Source organism: Andrographis paniculata, unplaced genomic scaffold (genome assembly GCF_009805555.1).
Source record: "Andrographis paniculata isolate CXL003 unplaced genomic scaffold, ASM980555v1 Contig34END, whole genome shotgun sequence".
NCBI lineage: Eukaryota > Viridiplantae > Streptophyta > Magnoliopsida > Lamiales > Acanthaceae > Andrographis > Andrographis paniculata.
Genome location: NW_026137567.1, coordinates 1,494,525 through 1,520,170, shown reverse-complemented (window position 1 = coordinate 1,520,170; position 25,646 = coordinate 1,494,525). Strand labels below are relative to the sequence as shown.

At 29.2% G+C, this 25,646-nt stretch overlaps 1 protein-coding gene, 1 long non-coding RNA gene and 1 other non-coding gene across 3 annotated transcripts; 2 read left to right on the top strand and 1 right to left on the bottom strand.

Annotated features, from left to right (window-relative positions):
* The first annotated feature begins 6,314 nt into the window (after nt 1-6,314).
* LOC127248948 (universal stress protein PHOS34) lies at nt 6,315-7,456 on the top strand. Its single transcript, XM_051271545.1, has 4 exons — nt 6,315-6,566; nt 6,690-6,799; nt 7,010-7,128; nt 7,255-7,456. Exons 1-4 carry the CDS (start codon nt 6,389-6,391, stop codon nt 7,334-7,336), a joined length of 489 nt encoding a protein of 162 aa, XP_051127502.1. The 5' UTR covers nt 6,315-6,388; the 3' UTR covers nt 7,337-7,456.
* A 10,693-nt stretch (nt 7,457-18,149) lies between these two features.
* LOC127248756 (uncharacterized) lies at nt 18,150-22,437 on the top strand. Its single transcript, XR_007838141.1, has 2 exons — nt 18,150-21,419; nt 22,287-22,437. It is a non-coding gene; the product is annotated as an uncharacterized LOC127248756 (long non-coding RNA).
* Nucleotides 22,438-24,448: 2,011 nt separating this feature from the next.
* LOC127248972 (small nucleolar RNA SNOR75) lies at nt 24,449-24,528 on the bottom strand. The gene has a single exon (XR_007838218.1). It is a non-coding gene; the product is annotated as a small nucleolar RNA SNOR75 (small nucleolar RNA).
* Between the last annotated feature and the right edge of the window lie 1,118 nt (nt 24,529-25,646).

Genomic DNA, 25,646 nt, shown 5'->3' with positions numbered 1-25,646 from the left:
CTTGTTGATCGCAAAACTGGGTGTTGAATTGGTTCCACCATTTGATTTTGAATTCTTGAACTAGTGATAATGGATTAGGTTTGTCGAAAGTCTGCAAAAATTTGAAAGACCAACAAAATACCTATGGAACTTTGAATTCAGCATGGAATAGTATTGGCTTCTGGAATTGTTCATCTTTGGACTTTTTGTTGAAGAGTTGAAAACCAAGTTGAACCTCGGGAGGAATTATATCCTTTTTTGGGCCGTAGAATACCCACCAGTGGTAAAACCATATTAAAAAATTTTTTATACAATTTGAATGAAAAGTAAAAAACCATGAATGATCAAATGGTCGGAATAGAAAGGTTCTATACCATGCCATCCGATAGTCATGGTATGTATACTCTTTTGGAGAAAAATTTACTGAAAACATTTTTGTGGAAAAGGGGGAAGCCCATTCCCGTTGGGAACACACCTTTTTTATTATGCATTTTGAATAGGCTACGCGGTCTGGATTTTGAGAATCTTTAGTATGGGTGAGTTCAATTGAATCAGAATCTACTAAAATGAGTTCATAAAACTTTTGGGTTTTGATGGGATCATCTGTGCTCCAGTTACATCCCATTGGAAACAGTCTTTGAGTGAATTGTTTAAGGGTATCTATGTCAGAGATTTCTTTGAATCGGGTTAATATGATATGTTCAGTAATATTTTTTGTAAAATATGAGGAATTAGTTGGTTGTCTAGGTGGAGTATGGGGAGCTTGAGCTTGAATTTATTATTTGAAGTTTATGGATAAGATATATATGTATATTATTTATATTTATATTATTATTATTATTATTATTATTATTACTATTATTATTATTATTATTATTATTATTATTATTATTTCAAATGGATCTTGCGCTAATGGTCCTCCGAATGGATCACAACTTGATCCCTCTGTCGCATCAGAATCGACTTGAGCTTTGTTTTGCTGATTTGTAATGAATTCCATGAATTGGGGGTTGCTACTGATTATTTCCATGAACTTGAGTATCTGTTGATGTTGTTGAGTATTCGGGGTTTTTGGAGCAGATAGTTCCTTTGAGACTTCGGGAATATTCTTTTCACCATGTGGAATGGACAGTGACTTGTTGCTTTGAGTAGTGGCTGGCGGATTTTTTGAAATTTCTTTGAGTGCCTTTGTTAGCTTTTCACCCGTCTGAAAAAAATGGGCTACTGCTTGTTAATCGCAAAACTGGGTGTTGAATTGGTTCCACCATTTGATTTTGAATTCTTGAACTAGTGATAATGGATTAGGTTTGTCGAAAGTCTGCAAAAATTTGAAAGACTAACAAAATACCCATGGAACTTTGAATTCAGCATGGAATAGTATTGGCTTCTGGAATTGTTCATCTTTGGACTTTTTGTTGAAGAGTTGAAAACCAAGTTGAACCTCGGGAGGAATTATATCCTTTTTTGGGCCGTAGAATACCCACCAGTGGTAAAACCATATTGAAAATTTTTTTATACAATTTGAATGAAAAGTAAAAAACCATGAATGATCAAATGGTCGGCATAGAAAGGTTCTATACCATGCCATCCGATAGTCATGGTATGTATACTCTTTTGGAGAAAAATTTACTGAAAACATTTTTGTGGAAAAGGGGGAAGCCCATTCCCGTTGGGAACACACCTTTTTTATTATGCATTTTGAATAGGCTACGCGGTCTGGATTTTGAGAATCTTTAGTATGGGTGAGTTCAATTGAATCAGAATCTACTAAAATGAGTTCATAAAACTTTTGGGTTTTGATGGGATCATCTGTGCTCCAGTTACATCCCATTGGAAACAGTCTTTGAGTGAATTGTTTAAGGGTATCTATGTCAGAGATTTCTTTGAATCGGGTTAATATGATATGTTCAGTAATATTTTTTGTAAAATATGAGGAATTAGTTGGTTGTCTAGGTGGAGTATGGGGAGCTTGAGTTTTGTCCATAGGTTGATTTTGTGGTTTTGAAATAGTATGATTTTGAGAAGATTGGGTGGCTTGAATATAGGTTAGTGGGGGAAAATCGTAAAATGGTTGAAACATGTTGTTTGTAGGAATCACTGTTTTGGGGATGAGTTCATAATCTTTTGTCTTTTGAGCTGTAGGTTGAGTTGGAGTGTTCATACCTACAAGAAGGAAAATTATAGTTAGGCAATAAAATCATTTGATATATTTTTTAGTTCTTTTAATTTTGTACGGGCTTTTGAATTTAGGGTGTTCCAGTATTCTCTATCGTCTTTTGTAAATAATTTAGGGTGTTTATTTATGAATTCTAAATTATATTCAAAAATTTGTAAAAAATGAATTAAGTGGGCTTTTTCTTCCCTGAGTTGGGATAAAAAATTTGTTTTTCTAAACTTATATAAATTGAGGGTATGGTTAAAAAGAATATATTTAGGAGGAATAATGGATTTTGGTTTATGGTTTACCATTACCCTACAAAAATTCCCGAGTAAGGAAATCAGGCAATGAATTTAATAAACCATTAATGAATTCAATTTCAAAATCAAAGGCAGATAGGATAGCTTGCCATCTAGCAAAAATTTGTTTTGAAACAAGATTTTGAACATCTTTTTGTAAAATTTCTTTTGCAGATTTACAGTCAATTTTTAATAATTTTTTTTAAAAATATAAATCATCTTGAAACTTTGAAATATATAAGACAATAGATAAAACCTCCTTTTTAATTGTTGAATAACTTTTTTGTGGTCCAAGCCATACCCCTGAATGAAATTTAACTAACTGTTCTTTTGATTCTATTTTTTGTTTTAGTATTCCTCCATAACCTATGTTGGATGCATCTGTAGGAGGCACCCCTTCTCCCGAAGTTACGGGGCTATTTTGCCGAGTTGTTTCCACTACCATGAATGCCTGAGGGTTTGGAATACCTAAATATGGTAGGGCTTTAACTTTTTCTTTTAAGACTTGAACAATTTTAGTATGTTGATCAGTCCATGGGGGGGATTAGTTTGTAATCTTTGAAATAAATGTTGACAAATTTGTTTCATATTTGGAAAGAAATCAGCTACATAGTTTAAACATTCTAAAAATCTTTATAATTGGTTTTTTTTTCTTTTATTTCATTGGGGAATTTGTCTACAAATTCTGTGGCTGTAGTTATTGGTTTAATAGTTCCTATATGAATTTCATGCCCTAAGAAACGAATTTAAGTTTGGAATAATTTCATTTTAGATGATGAAACTGCTAAACCATTTTTGCCAATTATGTTGAAAAATGTTTGTAAATGCTTAAAATGTTGATCTATATTTTTTGAGAAAACTATAACATCGTCTATATATACTATTGTAAAAGTAGAGTAGGAGTTGAAAATATCATTCATTATGTGTTGAAATTCAGAATGAGCATTTTTTAATCCGAAAGGCATTACATTCCATTCATAATGACCAAAAGGGACTGTAAAAGCAGTTTTATATCTATCCTCTTCGGCTATTTGAATTTGCCAATATCCAGATTTTAAATCAAAATTTGAAAATATTTTTGCATTAATAAATCTCTTTTATTTGGAATAGGATATCTTATCCATTAAAGAACTTTGTTTAGGGGTTTGTAATTAATAACTAACCTTGGAACGCCCTATTCTTTTTCTGCATGATTCATAACATAGAAAGTAGCACATGACCATGGTGACTTTGAAGGCCTAATGAGTTTTTTTATCTAAAAGACTTTGAATTTCTTTTTTGCATGTTTGTAATAATTTTTGGTTCATTTGAATTGGTCTAGCTTTGGTTGAAAATTTTTTTTCTGTAAAATCTTTTTCATATGGGAGATTAATAATATGTATTTTTTTTTCTAACCCAAAATGCATTTGGAATATCTGCACAAATTTCTTTTTTAAATAGATTTTCGACTTCTAATATTTTCTTTTGAACTACTGGATCTTTTATTTTTTCTTTTATAAACATGATTTCTTTTTTTTGTTGTTGTATTAAATTTATTTGCTTAAATATAGAAGATGTTTGAAGTAAGGATAATTTTTTTTGTTTTACGGAATGTAAAAATCAAGTTATATTTTTCCCATAATATTAGTATGAATACCTTGACTGTCGGTGGTAAATGGATATATTTGAATTAAAAAGGGAGTTCCTAAAATTATATCTTGACTTATATAATTAATTATAAAAAAATGTATTTTTGAAACAATAGTCATTATTACATATATATATATATATCCTTTAGATAGTTTATATTTTACTTTTTAAGGTGCTCCATTTGCTGTTAATAATTGTTCATTAGTTTTATCACAATATTTTGTGGAATAAGACCGGCTTTTATATAATTTTGATCGGCTCCGCTATCTATTAACGCAACAAAAGTTTCTTTAAAATCATCTATTGCTATTTTTATTTCTGTACAATGCGTATTTACTGAAGGGGTATCTTCATTAATTATTATAAATGCAATTCTAGCTTCAATATTTTCTAGATCTTTCATCTGGAGTGAATTTATTTCTTCTTTTATTTTATTAATTTGATTTTTCAATATATTTATCTCACTTTGAATATCTTTTGAAGAATTCATTTTAACTAAAGGATTTGATGAATATTTGTCTAATACTTTTGATAAACTAAAAGGTTCAACTAATTTAACAGGTTCTTCTTCTTTGAGAACTAAATCTTTTAGTCTTTTTACATAATCTCATTTGATATTAGGATCTTCAATTTGATCTATAATATCAAAAAGAAATTCTTTATCCTTCTTTTTGAGTAATCACGTTTATACATATTCTAGATATAGTATTATATGAATTTTCACTACTTGAATCAGATTATTCTCTTTTCTCATAAGAACTTTTTGTATTAATAATGAAGCCATTTTTTTTTAAATCGATTTCTTGAAAAATTTCATTAATTTTCTTCTTTAATTTGCATTTATCTGCTTTGTGTCCTATCTTTCCATATTTCCAACATGTTATTATATTTTTATTATTCTTTTTGTAATTTTTAAAATAAGGTTTTGATTTTCTGTATTCATGATGAGATTTTTTATAGCGTTTGAATTTTAAATGTTTAGGTTTTTTACGCAAAGGAGCTTTTATTCCACCTATGCCAAAGGCTTGACAAAAGGATCCTACTTCTCTACGTTCAGATCCATATCTAGCTTGTATTTTAAGCTTGGAACATAAGGTTAACCCTTCTTTTTTAATAAAAGCAAATAATTGACCAAAAGTTATTGTTTCAAAGTTTATGTATTCGCTTCCTAGCTCATTTTGAAGATTGCTCATAATTCGTTGCGAAAATAAAGTAGGTAGTCCAGTTATGAATTTTTCTTTCCAAAAAGATGCACTGCAATCGGGTCTTCTTAATACATATGTTAAAAACATATCCTTATACCACCTAAAGTCCGATAAGGTTGAACATCTTAAATTGATCAAAAATATTTTGGATGAATTTAATTCCTCGGATGAATTTCCTACAAAGTACATGGCTATAGTAACTATTGTATATTACATTTAAAATTAAATAAATATTTATTTATTTTAATTATTCAAAATTTTAGTCTAACTTCTAAATTTACAATTAACAAATAATAAAACTAAATATATTAATAAATTAATAAAATATAGTTAAATTTTTTTTAATTTGAAGTATTAGTTACTAATTATTACTATAATAGAAAAGTAGACTAATTTTATATTAAAAATGAAAAAGTGGACTAATTTGGTAGAACTTGGCAAGTAATTGGTTGTAACCTTCTACAAAACTACAGATCAAAGGTAACAAAAATAATTATAAAAATATTTTTTCAATTTTCTGAAATTATATAATTTATTTATATATTATATCATATTATTAAAAACAAAAACACTAACAGCTAAGAGGTGAATCCATTTGGCTATAGTCAAACGGTAGCATTCAGAAGACTTGTATCCCAATTTCGAACCCAAAAAAAACAGGTCAAAACAGTAAAAAGTCGAAACTTTTGGTGCAAAAAACTAAAAATAAAAAATTTATAAGTGGGAATGCAAATTTGAGCAGCGCAGTGTGGCCTATAGCTTGAAGGCAAAGCAAGAGAGGGCGGGGGGCAAGAATAATGTGAGGAAAGAAAGGCTTCGTTGTGGAGATCCCGGATCACAGTTACTCCATCTCATCGCTACTTCTGCTACTAGCGGTGTAGATTCGTGTGGGAGTTGGACTCCCGGGATCTCCATGCAAGCGAATGAAACAAGATTAAGATTGTAGGTGTACTAAAAGCAGTCAGCCCTCCTCCGTTCACGCGTCCATATTATTATTATTATTACTATTATTAATTATTATTATTATTATTATTTCATATATATCCGATTGCGTTAGAAGTGAGAAAGAAGAGAAATAAATACAAGAAACTGGTGAGTTCAGAATCAAATAGAAGAGAATGGCGAAGGATAAGACGATCGGGGTGGCGATGGATTTCTCGAAGAGCAGCAAGGCGGCGCTGCAGTGGTCCATCGACAACCTGGCCGACAAAGGCGACACCTTCTACATCGTACACGTCAAATCTCATTCCCCCGACGAGTCCCGCGCCAATCTTTGGTCTCAATCCGGCGGCTCTCGTATGTCACCCCTACCTACCAATTCTTCTATTTCTAATCCAATTCTGATATATTTATTTCTTAATCAGATCTGCAATCAGTTTGAGTGTTTTGGTTTTTGTTGATTAATTAAAATTGAATTAGCTCTGATCCCGCTGTCGGAGTTTCGTGAGCCGGAGGTGATGAAAAAGTACGAGGTTCCGACGGATGCTGAAGTGCTCGACGTACTCGACACCGCTACCCGACAGAAGCAGGTGAGCTACCTATTATAATGTATTTTAGGCCAAGCACCTTAAATAGTTTGGTATGATTTGAAATTTTTGATTTAATTAATAATTACCCATTTAACCAATTGAATTAAATAGGTCCTGTTAATGTCTAAATTTTAAATTTTAGACCTGCAGTGTTTGTTAATTAGATCTGTTAGGCATAGCAAGCTAGAAATAAATAAATAATTTGATCAGATAAGAGTGGTGACAAAGCTATACTGGGGGGATCCCAGAGAGAAGATCTGCGAGGCTGTGGAAGATCTCAAGTTGAATTCGTTGGTGATGGGCAGCAGGGGCCTCTCCACCCTCAAAAGGTATAATTAATTGATTAATTATGATATACTTGCTATATATTAATCAAGAAAATTAAAAAATAATTTAATTTAATTTATTATGGTAATAAGTTAATTGAGGTTGCAAATGAATTTAAACTTAAACAGGATAATACTGGGAAGTGTGACTGATTATGTGGTGGCGACAGCGGCCTGTCCGATTACCGTTGTCAAAGACAAGGACGACTAGGAAATATTCGATATTCTATATTACATCAATACATACATATAAATATTCATATATATATATATATATATGAATATGATCCTTCTCATAAATAATCGATATGTTATGCTGTGCATGCTGTCACCCTCTTTGTCACTACACTATTATACATTATGGTATTTCGTTAATTGTAGCAAATTTTAAAATAAAATAGTGATTTGATCGAATTTTTGTTTAAATAGTATTTTTATTTAATATTTTTATAAATATATAATATATATTTTTTTATTGATAACTATTAATAATGATAATTTTAAATTAAAATATTATTATATTTTTACTCTGAACCTCCCAATACTTATTATTCCCTCCTAAAAAATTATATTATATATATTTTTTATTTATTATATTATATATAAATTATTATTCATGTAAAATATCACACCACCTATCTATTTATATGCTACCAAATAAATTATAATTTAAAAGAAGCACCAAAAACACAAATCAACAAATATATTTTCTCAATTCTAGTAAAAATGTTTATATTATTATAGACATAAAAATTTTAAAAATATATAATTAGTAAATAATTATTATATAAAATAATTACATATTATGATTAATATAATTAAATAATTTGATTAAAATTAAAAATATTATAAATTATAAATTTATAATATAATACAATACATAATTATTTTTTAAAAGGAAAAAAAAATATTGAACCGATCAAAATAAAAAAATAAACGTTTTATGTAAAATACATGTATCTTGCTTTTATTATTTTTAAAATAAAATAGTAATTTAATTTAATTTGATCATATTAAATAAATAATAAGTATTGAGTATAATACTCTCCCTCTTACATTTCAAATGTCTCATTTGATTTTATACACAGTATTTAAGATAATAATATTTGATTAGTTAATAATAGTGATTTATTATATTATTTTATTATATTTTTTATATAAATAGTATTATTGATAGTCTTTAAGTTAATAATATTTGATTAGTTAATAATAGTGATTTATTATATTATTTTATTATATTTTTATATGAATAGTATTATTGATAGTCTTAAAATAAGAATATGTAATAAAATAAATTAAAAATATATATTTAGATATTTTAAATATAATACTAAAAATATATGTAGTATAGATAACATTTTATAAAAAAATAAAATTTTAAATACTATAGATAAAAAATATTTATTTATTTATAATTAAAATAAACTAATTTATAAGAAAATAAGAAATTTTAAATGTAGATAAATATTTATTTACTAAAGAGAAGAATCAAAATAAAAAAGTTTTAACTAAATCCTAAAATGCAAATCTAAATGAGCAAATTTACACAGCTTACAAATTGAAAATGAGTTAGCCCACGGTGTGGGGTGGGTTTGTCTGTGAACCAAATAAATATAGTTATTATTTATATTCTAAATATAATGTATATTTACTGATTCTTCCACCGGACACTAATTGTAGTTGCCACACAACTTAAAAAAATCACACAACTTAAAAAAATCATTACAACTTATGCATTATTATAAAAATATCATCATTGTTTAACTAATTTTTTTATAAGTAAATCTGAGTATTCATACATATTTTGTACTATATATCTATAAAATTGTAATACTAAAAAAATTACATAAAAAAATAAACACATGTATACATATTAGATTTAGAGAATATTACATTTTATAGTAGTTTTTAAAAATATTTCAAAGTAAATTAAATTAAATAATTAATTTATTAAGAAATTTTACATTATGTAAATAATCTTTTGATTTTAAGTTTTTTGCCGTTTTTTTAAATAAATCGAAAAATTATATTTAAAATATTAAATCAATGTATGTTAGACATTTATTTTGAAATATGTATTATTTAAATTTTATGATATAACTATTTTTTAATATTAATTATAAAAGTTATATTTTTAATATTGTTAAAAAATCTGGGGGTTGGTCTGCTTTACTCACCATCGGTTGGTAGGTTGGGTTGCTTAAATCAACCCGCCTCGTCGTGAGTTGGCACACAAATAATCCGTTTATTTGTGGATTACGGTGAATTGTGAGCTAAATCCGTTCCGCTAATCCGTTTTGACAACTATAACATCATGGTGCTTAATAAGTACACAATAAACAATAGTTTTTCTCATTGTTTATTTAAGTTCGATATACCATTTTTATTTTTAAATATTTTTTATTTGATATTTAAAGACTTTTTACGAAGGGATGGGATCCGCAGCCCGCCCCTCACGCATCCCAACCCCAGCCTCTATATCCAGTTATATATATTAGAAATAATTAAAGTTTTACAAAACGTTTTAAACATGAAATTTATATTACAAGTAATCATGATTAAATCAAATAAATTAACATAAACAAATATGATAATTAAACAAAACTTCATCCATAAAATCAAATTTGCGCTTGAGATCTTCTTCTTCAAGAAACTAGTAGGTTGGAACCCTAGGAAGACGTTAGAAATGTATTGCCAGACCCTTGCTCTCAAATAGCAATAATGTATTCTGATTTTTTTAGAGTAAATCTAATAACCCGTATGTGAGAGTATTTATAATTAAAAAGAAAAATCGTCCATCATGATTTTTCTGCCACTTTTCAAGTAAATTTTCAACGTAATGGGCTTAATAGGAGAAAAAGTGGGCCACAATTTAGAGTTAGTTTAATTTGATAAGATAATCTAAAAAAATAATCAAATTGATATATATATCCATATTAAATATAAAAATTTAAATTTGATTAATTAATTAATTAATTAATTAAATTAACATTCTCCCACTTCGCCCACTCAAACCATTACAAACATAATGAGATACTTTACATACGAATCATAGTGGCAGGTCTTCAATAAATGAATGTTATCTTCCGTGTATTACAATATGTCAAGCATCTCAAACTAAATTCACAACTCAATGAATAAATCATATATTTATTCCGAGTTAAATTAAAGTGAGTTTTCTCAAGAATAAACAAATATGTGCACAATAAAACGAGAAAACACTAAACTGAATAAGAGTCTCAATAACAATGTGCGCAAATAAATTACATTGTGGAACCAAATTCCATACTTGCTACATGATCCTTGAAATTCTTTAATAGTATGTCTTTAGTCAAGGGATCGGCAACCATCAACTCTATACTAACGTGTTCAATGACCACTTTATTTTTCTTGACACATTCTCTTAAGGCTAAATACTTTATGTCGGTGTGTTTACTTCAACTCTCACTCTTATTGTTTTTAGCCATAAAAACTGCAGCAGAGTTGTCACAATACAACTTGATCGGCCTAGAAAATGGAATCAATGACTCTAAGCCCGTATATGGAACTCTTCAACCATACACCATGCGAGCTACCCATAAAACATGAAACAAACTCAACCTTCATAGTGGAAGTAGCAGTGATAGACTGCTTCGCACTTCTCCAAGAGATAGCTCCATCAACCAACAGAACACAAACCGATGTGGATTTTCGAGTGTCAATCCAGCCAGCGTAGTCCGAATCGGAGTAGCCAATTACTTCCAAAACATCAGTTTGTCTATACATGAGCATGAAATTCTTCGTACCTTGAAGGTACCTCATCACTTTCTTAACAGCTTTTCAATGGTCAACACCCTAATTACTCTGATATTTCCCTAGTACTCCAACAACATATGCTATGTCAGGCCTGGTGCAAACCTGAGCATACATAAGACTTCTGATTGTTGAAGCATAAGAGATATTTCTCATATTTTCCCTTTCAAAGTCATTTTTCCGAAACTGACTCAAATCGATTATGTCACCCTTCATAATAGGAGCTACACTCGGTGAACAATCTTTCATATTAAATCTCCCTAGAACTTTCTTAATATAGGCTTCTTGAGACAAACCCAAAATGCCTCGATTTCTATCTCTATAGATCTTGATGCCAATGACATAAGATGTCTCTCCCATATCTTTCATATCAAAGTTCTTTGAAAGAAATTGCTTCACCTCATATAATATCCCTTTATCATTAGTCGCAAGCAAAATATCATCCACGTACAACACAAGGAAGAAAATACGACTCCCACTAACCTTATGGTATATACAATGATCCATAACATTTTCTTCAAAGCCAAAGGGAAAGATAACATAATGAAATTTCAATTACCATTGGCGGGTGGTTTGTTTCCATCCATATATGGATTTATTAAGTTTACAAACAAAATTTTCTCCACCACTAGAGGTAAATCCTTCAGGTTGTTTCATGTAAACCTTTTCCTTTAGATCACTATTTAGGAATGTTGTTTTCACGTCCATTTGATGTAACTCAAAATCAAACTGAGCTACTAATGCCATGATCGCACGGAGTGAATCTTTTTTAGATACCGGAGAAAATATCTCGATGTAATAAATTCATTCCCTATGAGTGAATCCTTTGGCGACAAGTCTTACTTTATGTCTTTCGATGTTGCCATTAGAGTATCTTTTGGTTTTGAAGACCCATCTGCATTCAATGGCTTTTACACCATCAAACAACTCGACAAGATCCTAGACTTTGTTTGATGCCATAGGATCCATCTCGTGTATGATAGAATCATGCCACAAATTTGATTCTTTAGAATTCATGGCTTATGAAAACGTTTCAGGATTATTTGCGTCTTCTATATTGTAATCCAATTTTTAAAGATACACCATAAAGTCACTAGAAATTGCTGATGTTCTAACTCGTGTAGACCCTCAATATTGTTTCATTATTATCATGAAGAACTTACTGACCAACTGATTCATCATCAGGTTTGTTCAACATTTTCTTGATGTTTCATTAACAACTTGATCTATATGATCATTTTCATCAGCTTGTTGAACTCCATTAGTTAATCGTCTAACATCCGTTGAAACTTGAGGAGTGTGGAAGACAATCAATCTATCACTCGATTCAATACGTTGATCTCTATAGTAATCTCTTTCAGAATGAGTATCTTGAAAATGATCACTCCCATTAATCGAGTCATTCTCGAGAAATTTAGCATTTCTCGATTCCACAATTCTAGTGCTATGAGATGGACAATAGAATCTATATCATTTGAACTTTTCAGCATATTCAATGAAAAACCCAAAAATAGTTCTCGGATCAAACTTTTTTTCTTGTGGATTATAAATTCTCACCTTAAACAAGCACCCCCAAACACGTATATGTCGCAAACTTGGTTTCCAATTCTTGAATAATTCAAAAGGTATCTTTGAGACAATTTTGATTGGTACCCGGTTTAATATATACGCATCCTTCTTCAGTACTTCAATCCATAAAAATTGAGGAAGTTTTATATTACTCCTCATACTCCTTACCATGTCCATTAATGTTCGGTTTCTTATTTCTGAAACACCATTCTGGTCCGGATAACCAAGCATAGTGTATTGGGCAACAATATCATTTTCTTGAAGAAACCTCGCAAATGGACTGGCAGCTTGTCCATTTTCTGTGTATATGTCGTAATACTCACCACTTATATCATATCTGATGATTTTAATTTGCTTTCCACATTGTTTCTCTATTCAGCCTTGAAAAGTTTAAAGGCTTCTAAAACTTCATTTTTAAAATGAAGTAAGTGGAGATACATGTACCGTGAATAATCGTCAATAAAGGTGATGAAGTATCTCGGACCACTTGTATCCATGTTTGGACAACAAATGTGAATAATTTCCAAAAGATTTTAACTCATTTTGTGCACCATTTGTGGACTTGTTAGTTTGCTTGCCTTTAATGCAATTCAAACAAGTCTCGAAATCAGTGTAATTCAGGGACTAAGTATCCCTTCATCCATTAATCTCTTAATTCCGTCAATTGAGATATGTCCCAATCGATAATGCCACAACATGTATGAGTTCTCACGAAAAATCCAAACATGATAGTCTCGATATAGAAATTAAATTTTTGGAAAAACTAGGAACATAAAAAGTCTTTTCCAATATCAAAACAAAACCACTACTTCGCATTAAATTGCACGTCCCAATAGCTTCTACAGGTGAATGCATCCGACTGCCGAAATAGATGAACTGTTCACTTCCCATTGGTTTCCTTAAGCTTTCCATACCCTGCAAGGTATTGGAAACATGGATTGTAGAACCATAATCAATCCACAATGTGTTATAATTAATATTAACCAAATTAGATTCATAACAGACAAATGCAGAAGGAATAACTTTCTTTTCGAGCCAGGTTTTGAATTTAATGCAGTCTTTCTTCATGTGTCATTTCTTTTTACAGAAAAATCACTTAGACTCCTTCTTTATAATCGGTCGGTTGGCACAAGTCCCTTCCCCTTTACGTCGTGCTTTCTTTTCTTGCCATGAACCGTCAGGTTCACTTTTTCATCTTCCTCCATCAACAATCTTTGCTCCCCTTGGACACATATGGTCATCAACTTGTTGATGGACCATTTATCTTTATGTGTGTTATAGGATATGTTGAATGAACTTTATTGATGAGACAAAGTGCAAAAAATATAGTGGACAATAAAAGACTCAGACATGGTCATCTCTAAGCTTTTCAGCTGCGTTGCAATGTCCCACATGCGCCTTATGCGCTCGCGCACACCCCTCACACCCGTGAATTTTATGGTGGAGAACTAAATAATCAATGTGCTGGCAAGAGCCTTATCAGACTTGACAAATTGTTCGTCAATGGCCTTCAAAAGTTCTCTGCGATTATTACGCTTGTCGACAGATGCACGGATACCAGCAGATATCTTGGTCTATATGAACATCATGAAAAAACGGTTAGATCTCTCCCATCTCTCATAAAGATCCACCTCATCTAGCTTGCTGGTTTTAGTAATATCCGGCGGTTCGTCTTTTCGAATAGCATAATCAATATCCATACATCCTAAATGAAGAAGAATACTCTCATTCCAAATTTTGTAATTATCACAGTCAATTCGGGAATATCACACTTAATATAATAAATTCATAATATTAAACGCTGCAAATTAAATTTACATGCTCATCAATAAACGAGACAAATAAACTACATGTTCTACCAATATAAACATGTTAAGACATGAATCTAAAGACATAAAATTTATCTGTGGGCTAAAGTTTTACTTAATTAGATTCAAACATAACTTAACAATAAAACTATCAAATTGTATTTCTTTTCTTAATTCATATGAGTAGATTAAGAAATACAATTTGATATTTTATCCTAATTGATCATATAATATAACAAGACTCCTGTGGGCATATATTATCATATTGTACATGAATGTCTATTAACGTAATTTCAAATAAATCATAAATAAATTTTAATTAATCAAGAATATTGTAACTGCTAATTAATTAAAATTTAAAATAAATCACAAATATAATGAATATTTAATCTGAAGTTCACTTAAATAAATACATGCATGATTAAATGTGAGCGACATACTCCAAAATAAATAAATAAATGCATACTGAATAGAAGCGGCAGACGACTAGTTTGACATTCTATATTAAAACTTATTATTTAATGGAATTAAAAGTGCACGACGAAAATTCTGCAAAGGGGCTAAGGAAAAATTTGTATGTATTTTTTAATATGTAGTATTAATTCCCTACAGACTGAATATGCATACATACTGAATTTAATATAAGCAGGCAACGAAATAAATAAATAAATAAAAAAGAATGACCTGTTTGTCTGGGGATTTGATTTAAAATATACTATTTATTCTATTTTTTTTTTCTAAAATATCAAATCGAAATTTTTATTTTTTATTTTTTATATAATACTAAAAATTAATTTTATATTGAAAACATCGCATCAACACCTTTTTATATCACATCGTACAAAAATTTAAATTCAAAATTTTTACTATTTATATCCCAACTTAAAATCCAAGCATCGAACAAACACACCCTAACTTGTATAATTCTGTACACTAGTGTTCAATATTTGAACTACAACAGTCAGTCATTGCTTTATTATTTATTTATTTGTTTTTTTTTTTATTATTTAATGCACTGGTCAAGTAAAAATAAATTGCAGCAATGCAGTGATGATCTAGACCCTTTTATACAAATTAAAACTCAATTTCGGCCCGCAGAAAGGGCAATCAAATCAGTCGTTAACACAAATAAATTAATCTACTGTCCACCTAAATTTCAACACACAACACGCAATCCAAATTTGAAATTGCAGCCGAACAAATTAATCAACCCTAAGAAAATTGTAGAAATTTAATATCTTGTAGAAATTAATTTTCATCAAAAGAATTTTGAAGAAGGAATTCAAACTTCTCTCAAAAAACAAAATGAAGCCTTATCGAATCTCAGGATCGGATCTTATCAAGAAAATATAGCAAAATAATTTTTAAAATTTAAAAAAAAAATTCAAAGCAAAGCAGAGATGAATTAAAGCTCTGATACCAAATCTTAGAAATAATTAAATTTCTACAAAATGATTTAAATATGAAATTTATATCACAAGTAATCATACTTAGATCAAATAAATTAGAAGAACCAAATACGATAATTAAACAAACTTCGAACCATTGTTAAAATCAAATTTGCGCTTTAGATATTTTTTTTTTCAAAACACTAGTAGGTTGAAATCCTGGGAAGACGTTAGGAAGGTGTTGCCAAACTCTTGCTCTCAAGTAGCGATGATGTATTCTGATTTTTTTTAAAGAGTAAATAAGAGTATTTATAATTAAAAAGAAAAACCGTCCATCAAGATTTTTTTTTTTTTTTTAATTCTCAGCATGATGGACAAAAAATGGGCAACAATTTATGGTTAATTTAATTAGATAAGATAATTAAAAAATAATCAAATTGATATATATCTATATTATGGAGTATATCAAAAATAAATTTGATTAATTAACTAATTAATTAAACTAATAATATATCCATACAACCTATGGGGAGGGGCCAAAAAATATACTAAAGAGCTATGGATCATTTCCTTTTAATGACTTATAAATGTTATCATGGTATACGTGAAATTCTCATCCCAACCACTCTATTGCAATAGATATGACTCTTAGAGATTTTTTAAATAAAAGAAAGAACTTAGACAAATGAATCTTCTACCCCTGCACTTATACATCATATGTACAAAATATTTTTCTCGATTTCTAAATAATTACTATATGATGGATGATTTGAACTGTATATCATTGGCGTTGTGAGACCCCGAGGATTTCATATCTCGTCTTTACAAAAGATTTCATACTCCGTTTTTAAGCTTAATTGCAAACACTCAATTGCTATTTTGATGAGATGTTCCGGATGATAACCAAATAGATTTTTTTAGATGATTTAAAGTAATTAAATCTTTAATTTATATGGAGCACAGTAGTCAAATATTTGATAGTAAAAGAAATTTAAGATGAAAAGAAGAAGCATAAAAAATTAAAATTTATAGTAAAAAAAATAAAAATTAATTGAGACTTTGATCTAAATTTACAATAATTACATCAAGACTATTTATAAAATCTAAACCATACTTATCTTACTAATCAATACTAATCTACTTACAATACGAAGGAACACAACTCTTCAGTATAGAAATAATACTCTAGAGAATTTAATTTATTTTCAATTTTTCTAATTATATCTAAATTTGGAATTTTATCCAAATTCCTAAATTAGATAATCTTATAATTTTGGTAATAAATTCTAATATTTTGTTAACATAATCCATGTTATTATTTAAATATTGGTAATATAACATAATATTTTATTCAAAATCAAGATTTAGTCATCTCTGCAACTGAATAAAATTTGCATCATTCTTTTAAGTTTTTAGAATTGTCGTCTATTCCAAATTCATCCTTAGCTCATTTAAAATACACATTGACAGTTAATGTAAAATTTTTCTAACGGTCATACTAACATTTGCCTGAGCCTCGTACTAAATTTCGTCTGACGTGTCATTGTAAATGTCTAACACGCCATTTTAAATATTTGACGTCTGACGTCTTAATCTAAAAATCTGACATGCTAATCTACATGCCAATCATATCTTGATTAGGTTGTTAGATATCTTAGACAGACATGATTTATATCCATATCCATGATTTAATTAAATTTAGTTTCTTAGTAATATTTTCTAAATACCTATATATATACATATATGTGTATTTTTCTCTTACTTTTCTCAAGAAATAGTATAACAATATTTCCCCCTATTTCTCTACAAATATAATATGAGGTATTATTTTATGGATGAAATATATCTTTCATGGACAAGATTTATCTAATATATTTCTCTATGATCTAAGATGCACGTATTTTCACAGTATAACAACCGCTTAAAATGATGTAGAAGATGCTTTTGGTGTTTTGTAAGCTCAATTTGTTATTATTCGACACATGTCACTCATTTGGGATATTGATTTAATCAATAAGAATATAAAAATGTTCATTATATTGCATAATATGATCGTTGAAGATAAAAAAAATATATATATATTTGGATTATTGTGATGTATCCCAATTCAACCAAGTTTAGCTGCTCAACTCAGTTATATTATTTAAATCGACATGCCTAAATGATTGAATTTTTAAGAAATAGAATGTGATTTAGGAACAGAGTAACACATCAACAATTAAATTTGGTTGAAAATATGACATAAATTTTGTTCCATGAATAAATTTTTATATTTTTTAATTTTATATATTTCTATTGTATCTATAATCTATTATTTTCTTCAAAAAGTTTAATTATTATTTCTATATTCTATTTTATCAGTTAATCAATAATGAATGATATAAATTAGGGAAAATTGACTTTAAATTCCTAATCCACATAGTAAGTTGATTTTAATCTCCATTCGTAATAAATTGATCTGCACCCCATCTTTTTCTGATCTGACCATAAATTCTCTATTGATATTTTTGTCTTTATTTAAATATAAAAATATACAGAATACTTCGATCTCATCTATATGTGCTTACGTATGTCTTATATAACAAAAAAAAAGTATTATATATGACAACATTCGTCACACATTCAATAATAAAATATAAATAACAAATTAAAAATCTACAAAAAATTCGATGGCTAAAAGTTAACCTCAAAATAAGTTTCTAATCTAGGAATGAAATTGACAACTTGGATAGTGAATTTTGATCATCGATAAATATTTAAATTCATTGGTTTCTAAATAAATTAGTTATGGTTACCGACACATGCCTAGTAACCAACTTTTCCTTACTTATTTGACAATCAAGTTACGTTTGTTAACTGCTTCTCTAATTAGATTAAAATCCTAGTGATGCCACGAAGAATTACTAACCTAACCACATTCTGAACTAGAAGAGCCTAATTAAATTTAGCAATTACCGATGCAGAACTGCTTAAAATTGATTCCGTGATTTTCTAATGATGCCTGTTCCTAATTGCTACTTGAACCAAATTAAAATGCAATTACGGACACCTAATTTAGTTTAGTAATTAATTTTTAATCTAATTGAAATATCTGGCCACAATACCCAACTAAATAAAAGATTATTGAACATTAAAATAAAAAATCATAGAAATACTTAGGAATCGAGAAATAAAATAAAATAAAAACAAATTCTAGTCTCATGAATGTATACAAAGTTGTTTATTTCATTTCTAAACTAGAAAAGTAACTACTCGCTAGTCATAGGAAGAAGAACAAAAATAGCACAAGTAAACATCGCCTATGATTAGTCGGATTGACGGAAAGAAGTCGAAATCTCTTTGGAATAATTTTTGTTCTTCTTGCAATTAGTCATAGGAAGAAGAACAAAAATAGCACAAGTAAACATCGCTTATGATTAGTCGGATTGACGGAAAGAAGTCGAAATCTCTTTGGAATAATTTTTGTTCTTTTTGCAATTGCGCGGTTTCTCTTTGAGACTGTTTCACACTGTGTTCTTCTGCATAGATATGATAAGTGGTGCCTCCCTCCTCCCTCTAATTTTATTTTATTACTGCCCTAATTTTGTAGCAATTAGACTTTTGTGCTTTTAATTAATTCCCTATGTTAAGAGGGTGAAGTTAGTCATGGCCATGACTAACCAGGTGGTGCAAATTTGAATTTTTCTTTATTTTTTTTAGTCAATTACGTCAAATTTGATATTTGCCATCTGCATACCGCAAATAAACAATACCCGTAAAAATTAGGTAAAATCCAATCAGAATCAACCAATATCGTATATAATATAAATATTTAATGCATGCAATTTCGAGCTATCAATATATACCTATAACATTTCACACTCTACTTAACTTGTTCAAAACATGTACTAAATGGAAGAATAGCTATAGGCACGATATATATATATATATATTTCAAAAAATAACTAAATGGAAGAATAGCTATAGGCACGATATATAGCATGAGTGAGGCAAAAAATCACCACACATTACTCTCACCGTAAACAAAATCCTATCCGACTCCTCCGTGTAGCCGATCGGACCCATCTTCCTCTTAGTCTAGTCACCGTCCGACAAAGTGATGAAGCATGGCGAAGAGGAAGTTCCAATCGAGCCCGTCACCCCGGAAAAGCACAAATAACTAAGCTTTTTTGTTAATTCTTTCTAAATTTTTCATTTTCTTCACAGTAGTAGTTTGAACCCTAGATCGTTCGACTAAGGTTAAAATCTCGATCCCAATATGGTATGCCTCTATTCATCCTCGAGAAACCTTCGTTCACCGGAATTTATGTGAGGGCATAGTTGTGTGTTCATCCTATTTTGCATTTTACATTTTGGAAGGGTCTTACGGGATGATGAGTTCATTTTGGCTGTAATTGTTTATTTTTTGCATGTCGGTTGGTTGTTTTATGCATATTAATCATGTTTGGGGGTCGACATTTGTGTTACAAGTTCAATCGGTTAAGAATTAATTATGGTATTTCTATGTACTCACAATTGCATTTTTTAAACTTAGCGTTCTATGTATTATACTTATAAAGGTGATATGTGTACCCGAATTGTGTTTTGAGGTGCTCCCTAGTGAAATTGGTAAAATTTCAAAGTGATAACGAGATGTCCTTTATTGTTGATTGATATTTAATTTTTTACAAAATTAAAAAAAGACTAAATCTCTAGTCAACCAGTTTGTCATCTCGTACTTCCATAATGAAGTCGAGAAGCTAAAGAAGGAGATGTTAGATTGTCATATTAAAGAAATGAAGCATGTTAGGAAGTTATAGTGTTTCAACCGATCATGTTATGATTGATTCTGCCCGTGGTTATCATTGTGTAAGATGTTTTTAGACATTAAAATATATTAGACTGAATGCCACAATATGCTTTCAATAATAGTATGTATACCGGCTTAATACTCATGTATATACCCCCACTTATAATATATACACTTAGACGTGCTGTCAATGTTGTTATGTAAGGTTGTTTTGATCAATTATAGTTTTTTGACATACCCATCATTCTTCTGATACATACTTCTTTGAAGTGGAGAATTAATATTCATTTGCTTTAACAACTTTATGCAAAGTAGAAAATGCAAGATGGATGATACAAATGACAAATAAGAGAATATGAATATTTTTACATGCTTTAGTCTTGCCATTGAAAAGTTTGGCATGAACTGTTGATTGTAAATATACCGTGTACAAACCTTTTCACCGGAGCTAATAGAGAAAATGTTTTTACCGATTCTTTCAATTGTCTCATTCATCAGAAGATTGACTGAAATCAACCACACTCAATGATACATGTTGCTACTCAGATAATACCTAAGAAAACACCATTCATACCTTGAATGTTGCTATTTGTACCTGGTGCACATACTTACATAACTGTATCAAATTCCGGACTACCCTATAGCAGATTTTTACGTACCTATAATAATGGTGTCATATTCTTTAGTAAAATATACATATTCCTTAGTAATCTGTGCTTTGAAAAACGACCATTTTCAATTAGAAATATTCGCTTGTTGTCGGTATCAAGAGATTAATTCATCGTAATAGTGTTCACTCCATTTTCTGAATTGTATGAAAAGATAAACAACATATATTTACTATAGATGGATAAACAAGTTTGAAATGACTTAATTAAATTATATAGGTTATTACTCATACATGCTTGTGGGCTTTCTATTGAATTCGCTTTCACGAAGTAACACAAGGTAAATGTAGTACTTACTTGAAAAAACAAGTTGTAATATACTACTAAGACTTCGAGTGTTTTCCATATAATATAAAAAATATTTCTCTTCTGAAATATTTTGACCCATAATATAGTAATCTAAATTGTTGGACATTCATAGAATCAAGTGACAATCAGTTAAGAGCATTTTAAAAACCAGTAACTCGGTTAAATAGACAAGTACTACAACACAACTCCGATGTACCCCATATTTATTTTAAGAATAAATTATATAACACTCTCTTGTATTTTAGTAAAAATGCACAAAACATCATGTGTTTTATTTATTGTTTGAAACCCTCTTGTGTTAATATAAAATGTGCACGAAACACCATTTTGTCCAAAACTGATAGTTGGTTCTAAATAAAGACTTAAATTATACAAGTTTTATACAAATGAAAAATGTAAAATATCTTAAATAATTTTTTTTTAAATAAAATAAATAAATAAATAATTGATCAACCATTTATTTTTATAGTTTTTGTAAAGGTTTCACACAATAAATACAATATAAGGTGTTTTTGAGCATTTTTACTAAAACATAAGGGATGTTATATAATTTACCCTTATTTGAATGTACTATTTCTTACCAAATTATGTACTCGAGCTCCACTTTCGTATAAATAAAGAATACAATCTTATGACATAGGTGGATAACCGTGTACCTACACACTTCAAATGAATGCCTGTGTGCATGTATTCAACAACCTAGAGTGAGCTCGATAAATTCTAACAAGAACAAGAATTCATAATTCTCTCTGTATGAGTCTAACGGATGCAACACAATGTAACATTCACTTTTTTCCATTTAGAAAATTAATTAACACAAGTTTATTGATTTTTTTAGGTGGGTAATACGCTACAAATCCATGTATTTAATGACATCAACAATGTACTCCTTCACGCCTTCGATGTACCCCTTCTTTATTTTAATATACTATTTTTCCCGATATGTGTACCTGGACTCTACTTTCATATATTTATAGCCTTACAATGTAGGTGGATAATCGTGTACTTACATTCTTGAGATTAATGTTTGTGTGATGGACCGAGTTATCGAATAACGTAGCTTGTGATCACTTAAAGTGATCTTGATAGTTTTCTATGAGAATAAGGATTCATAATATAACACTATATTATTTCCATTTAAAAAATAAAAAATAACAAAATTATATTGCAATTTTTAGATGAGTAATATGTTGTAGGCCAATGTGCTTTATAACATCAACTATATACTCCCACAAACTTAATAAATTACAATGATGGGCAATTCTTATACCTATGTTAGTATCCAAACAACTTTGTTGTCGGAAATTCATTTACAAGTGACTATCGCCATATACATATACATCTCGTTTATATACCACATTATAACGAATTTACAAATAAGTTTCAATTCACCTTCGGTCTTACTGTTGTATGTTTACCTATAATATTACATAATATCTTGTTTTCCGAAAGTAGTTAGAATGAAGCTATATTGACAACAAATGATTGATGTACATCCTATCAAAATAAAAATTACTACTTTAAAGGTTCTATGATGCCCGCTCGTTGCAACTTTGTTGGTTGCGTTCAAAACAACCGCACCAAGCGCACTTTCGTGATCGTTTTACTTGCTGGGATTCATAAAAGTTTATGATATAAAAATCTAATCTTATTAAACAAAATGATTACACAAGCATAGCATTATCCAGATTGCAAGAAATTCATATCACATGTGTGTTGTAGATTACAAGTACGGATGCCAAAGATACAATCATGAACATGGTAGGATGCAAAAATACATCAAGCACAATTATTGTCGATGCACACTGCAATATTTTATTATTATTTTTAAATCAATCCCAAAAAAAATAAAATAATAGAACAAATTTGGTTATTTTGGTTTGGAATTGTGCATCCACCTTAACACCTATGGAGTTTTTACTTATAACATTGATATATCCCAAACTTAGAATATTTGTGCCAATATAAAAAATTCTTCGAAGTCGGATTACCTCGACAAATGGCCACTTAGCTGGGAGGCTCTCCTCGTTACCTAGCAAAGACCTAATGGTAAATTGTTAGTTTGTCCCAAAGTTTGATGGAGTGATAAACTTTTTACATATATATTGATATTTATAGTGTAATTTATATAAGAAGAATACAAATAAATGCTTCAGAGTTATTAAAAGTTAGACCAATTATGTACTATATTTCTTGTCTTATTATGCTGCAATTTTTATTTTCAACATTTCAACATGTTAAGACAAAAAAAAAAATACTTCATCCGTCCACCAAATTTATTCTCATTGTTTTTTTTTTCGTATATCCCTTAAATTTATCCTATTACCATATTTGAAAAAGCAAAAAAATCAATATTTAATTATTACCTTCATTCACGCTTATTTACAATAAATACCACTAATTTTATTATATTCTCTATTTTCATTCTTTTTAATTAGTAACTAAATTTTCAAAAATACCTCAAATTACCTTTTTTTTTTTTTTTTTACTTTTTCAATAAAATATTATTTTTCTTAATCCATGTGCCGAGCACAAATGTGCTAAATATTGTGGACGGAGGGAGTAGATCTTTGCCACAATAGAAAAAATAGATTTCATATAAAACTACAATAAAAAAAAAATAAAAAAATAAATCAAAACTCTTCAGCTTAGGTCTTCAATTTGGTCTTTTTTTTTTTTTTTTTTTTTTTTTTTGGGCACATTGAATTTTAGCAAATGCAAAATTGCAAATTCTTATCATCACTTGAGCCTATAAAATATTTTTATACAATCAAATGCAAAAGACAATTAATACATTACAAAAATAGACATGAATTCATTCAACAATTCAACCAGTTTGGAAGCCAATTTATACATTTAGTCTGTGATTATATTGTGATATAGACTAAAATATTATCAAACAATACGTTCATTCAAGAAAACACCCAAAAACACTCTAAAGTTCCTACCACATGTGTTAGTAAATTCCAAAGATCATTATAATCGTAGGTAATGCATAGTTCATCTCGGACAAATGCCTCGGATTGTCAATAGAATTGATAATGACCTGATTCGTCATCTTTGATTCATCATCACAGAGAATAAATCAAAACCAACAAAAAATACATTTCAATAACTGAAGTCGAAAGGAAATGATTACGCATGGAAATACATATTCCATGGACATCTCATAGAATATTTTGAAGACCTTATGGATAATTCATCACTACACAAATTGTGAATGATTATGCTTAAAAGTATGAATGTTTGCTAGCACACCATTTTTTTTTCCCATTACCTTGATAAGTTCAAGAACTCTAATAGCAATTTCAGTATCACATAATTCATCTGCTATAAATCCATATAAAACTATGCTCATCTCACATATAGGGAATATGACCTAACTTAAAGAACCAACACATAATAATAAAAAAAAAAAAAAAAAAATTCACAATTAGTCGAGTATGATGAGCAATAGCCATTAATAACAATATTGAAGATATAACCGCTAATTGAAATCCTCAAATAGTGCATATATTTGAAAAGGAAAATGACAATCCAATACTCTTGACAAAAATATTTATTAAATTCTTTGATGTTGAGAAAAGAATTTTTTTGTGATATTTTATCGAACATATGAAATGCATCAATTAGACATTCATCTCACTAACATTCACACAGTACTCTCTCCATCCCACATAAAAAGTGTCAATTTTTTCTATTTTCGTATGTTTCACATAATTTGTCTTTTTTCTTTTTTAGAAATATGATTATATATTTTAATAATATTTTAAAAAAATTAATTTAATTTTTTAATCTTAATTAAACTATTTTGTTATCTTAATTTTAATCTATAATTATTTTAATAATATAATAATTATTTTTACTAATACACTTTTTAATTACTTACTAATTATATTTTACCTAAATTCTCATATTAACAGTAACGTAGACACTTTAACCGGGACATAGAGAATATCTTTTAGAAATGAGATAGGAAAATGCAAATATAATATAGGTAGTTGTCAAGTAGAGTGATTAACCCGGAGAACATTCTATTGCACAAACCAATTTCACTCAAGCAAGCAAACTACCTCCATCGATTTACCAATTTAAAGAAATAAAAGCTTTAAACGTCACTTGGCTAGAGCTCTTGCCTCTCCCAATTGTGGCAACTTTTGGTGGTTCTTTAAAAGTTTTGGTTTCGATAATTGTGATG

Excerpts from the sequence above, each read along its gene's own strand:
- LOC127248948 (XM_051271545.1), top strand. The coding sequence starts at position 6,389 with ATGGCGAAGGATAAGACGATCGGGGTGGCGATGGATTTCTCGAAGAGC. Across the intron at positions 6,800-7,009 it reads CCGCTACCCGACAGAAGCAG|ATAAGAGTGGTGACAAAGCT; the intron begins GTGAGCTACCTA and ends TAATTTGATCAG. Across the intron at positions 7,129-7,254 it reads GGCCTCTCCACCCTCAAAAG|GATAATACTGGGAAGTGTGA; the intron begins GTATAATTAATT and ends AAACTTAAACAG.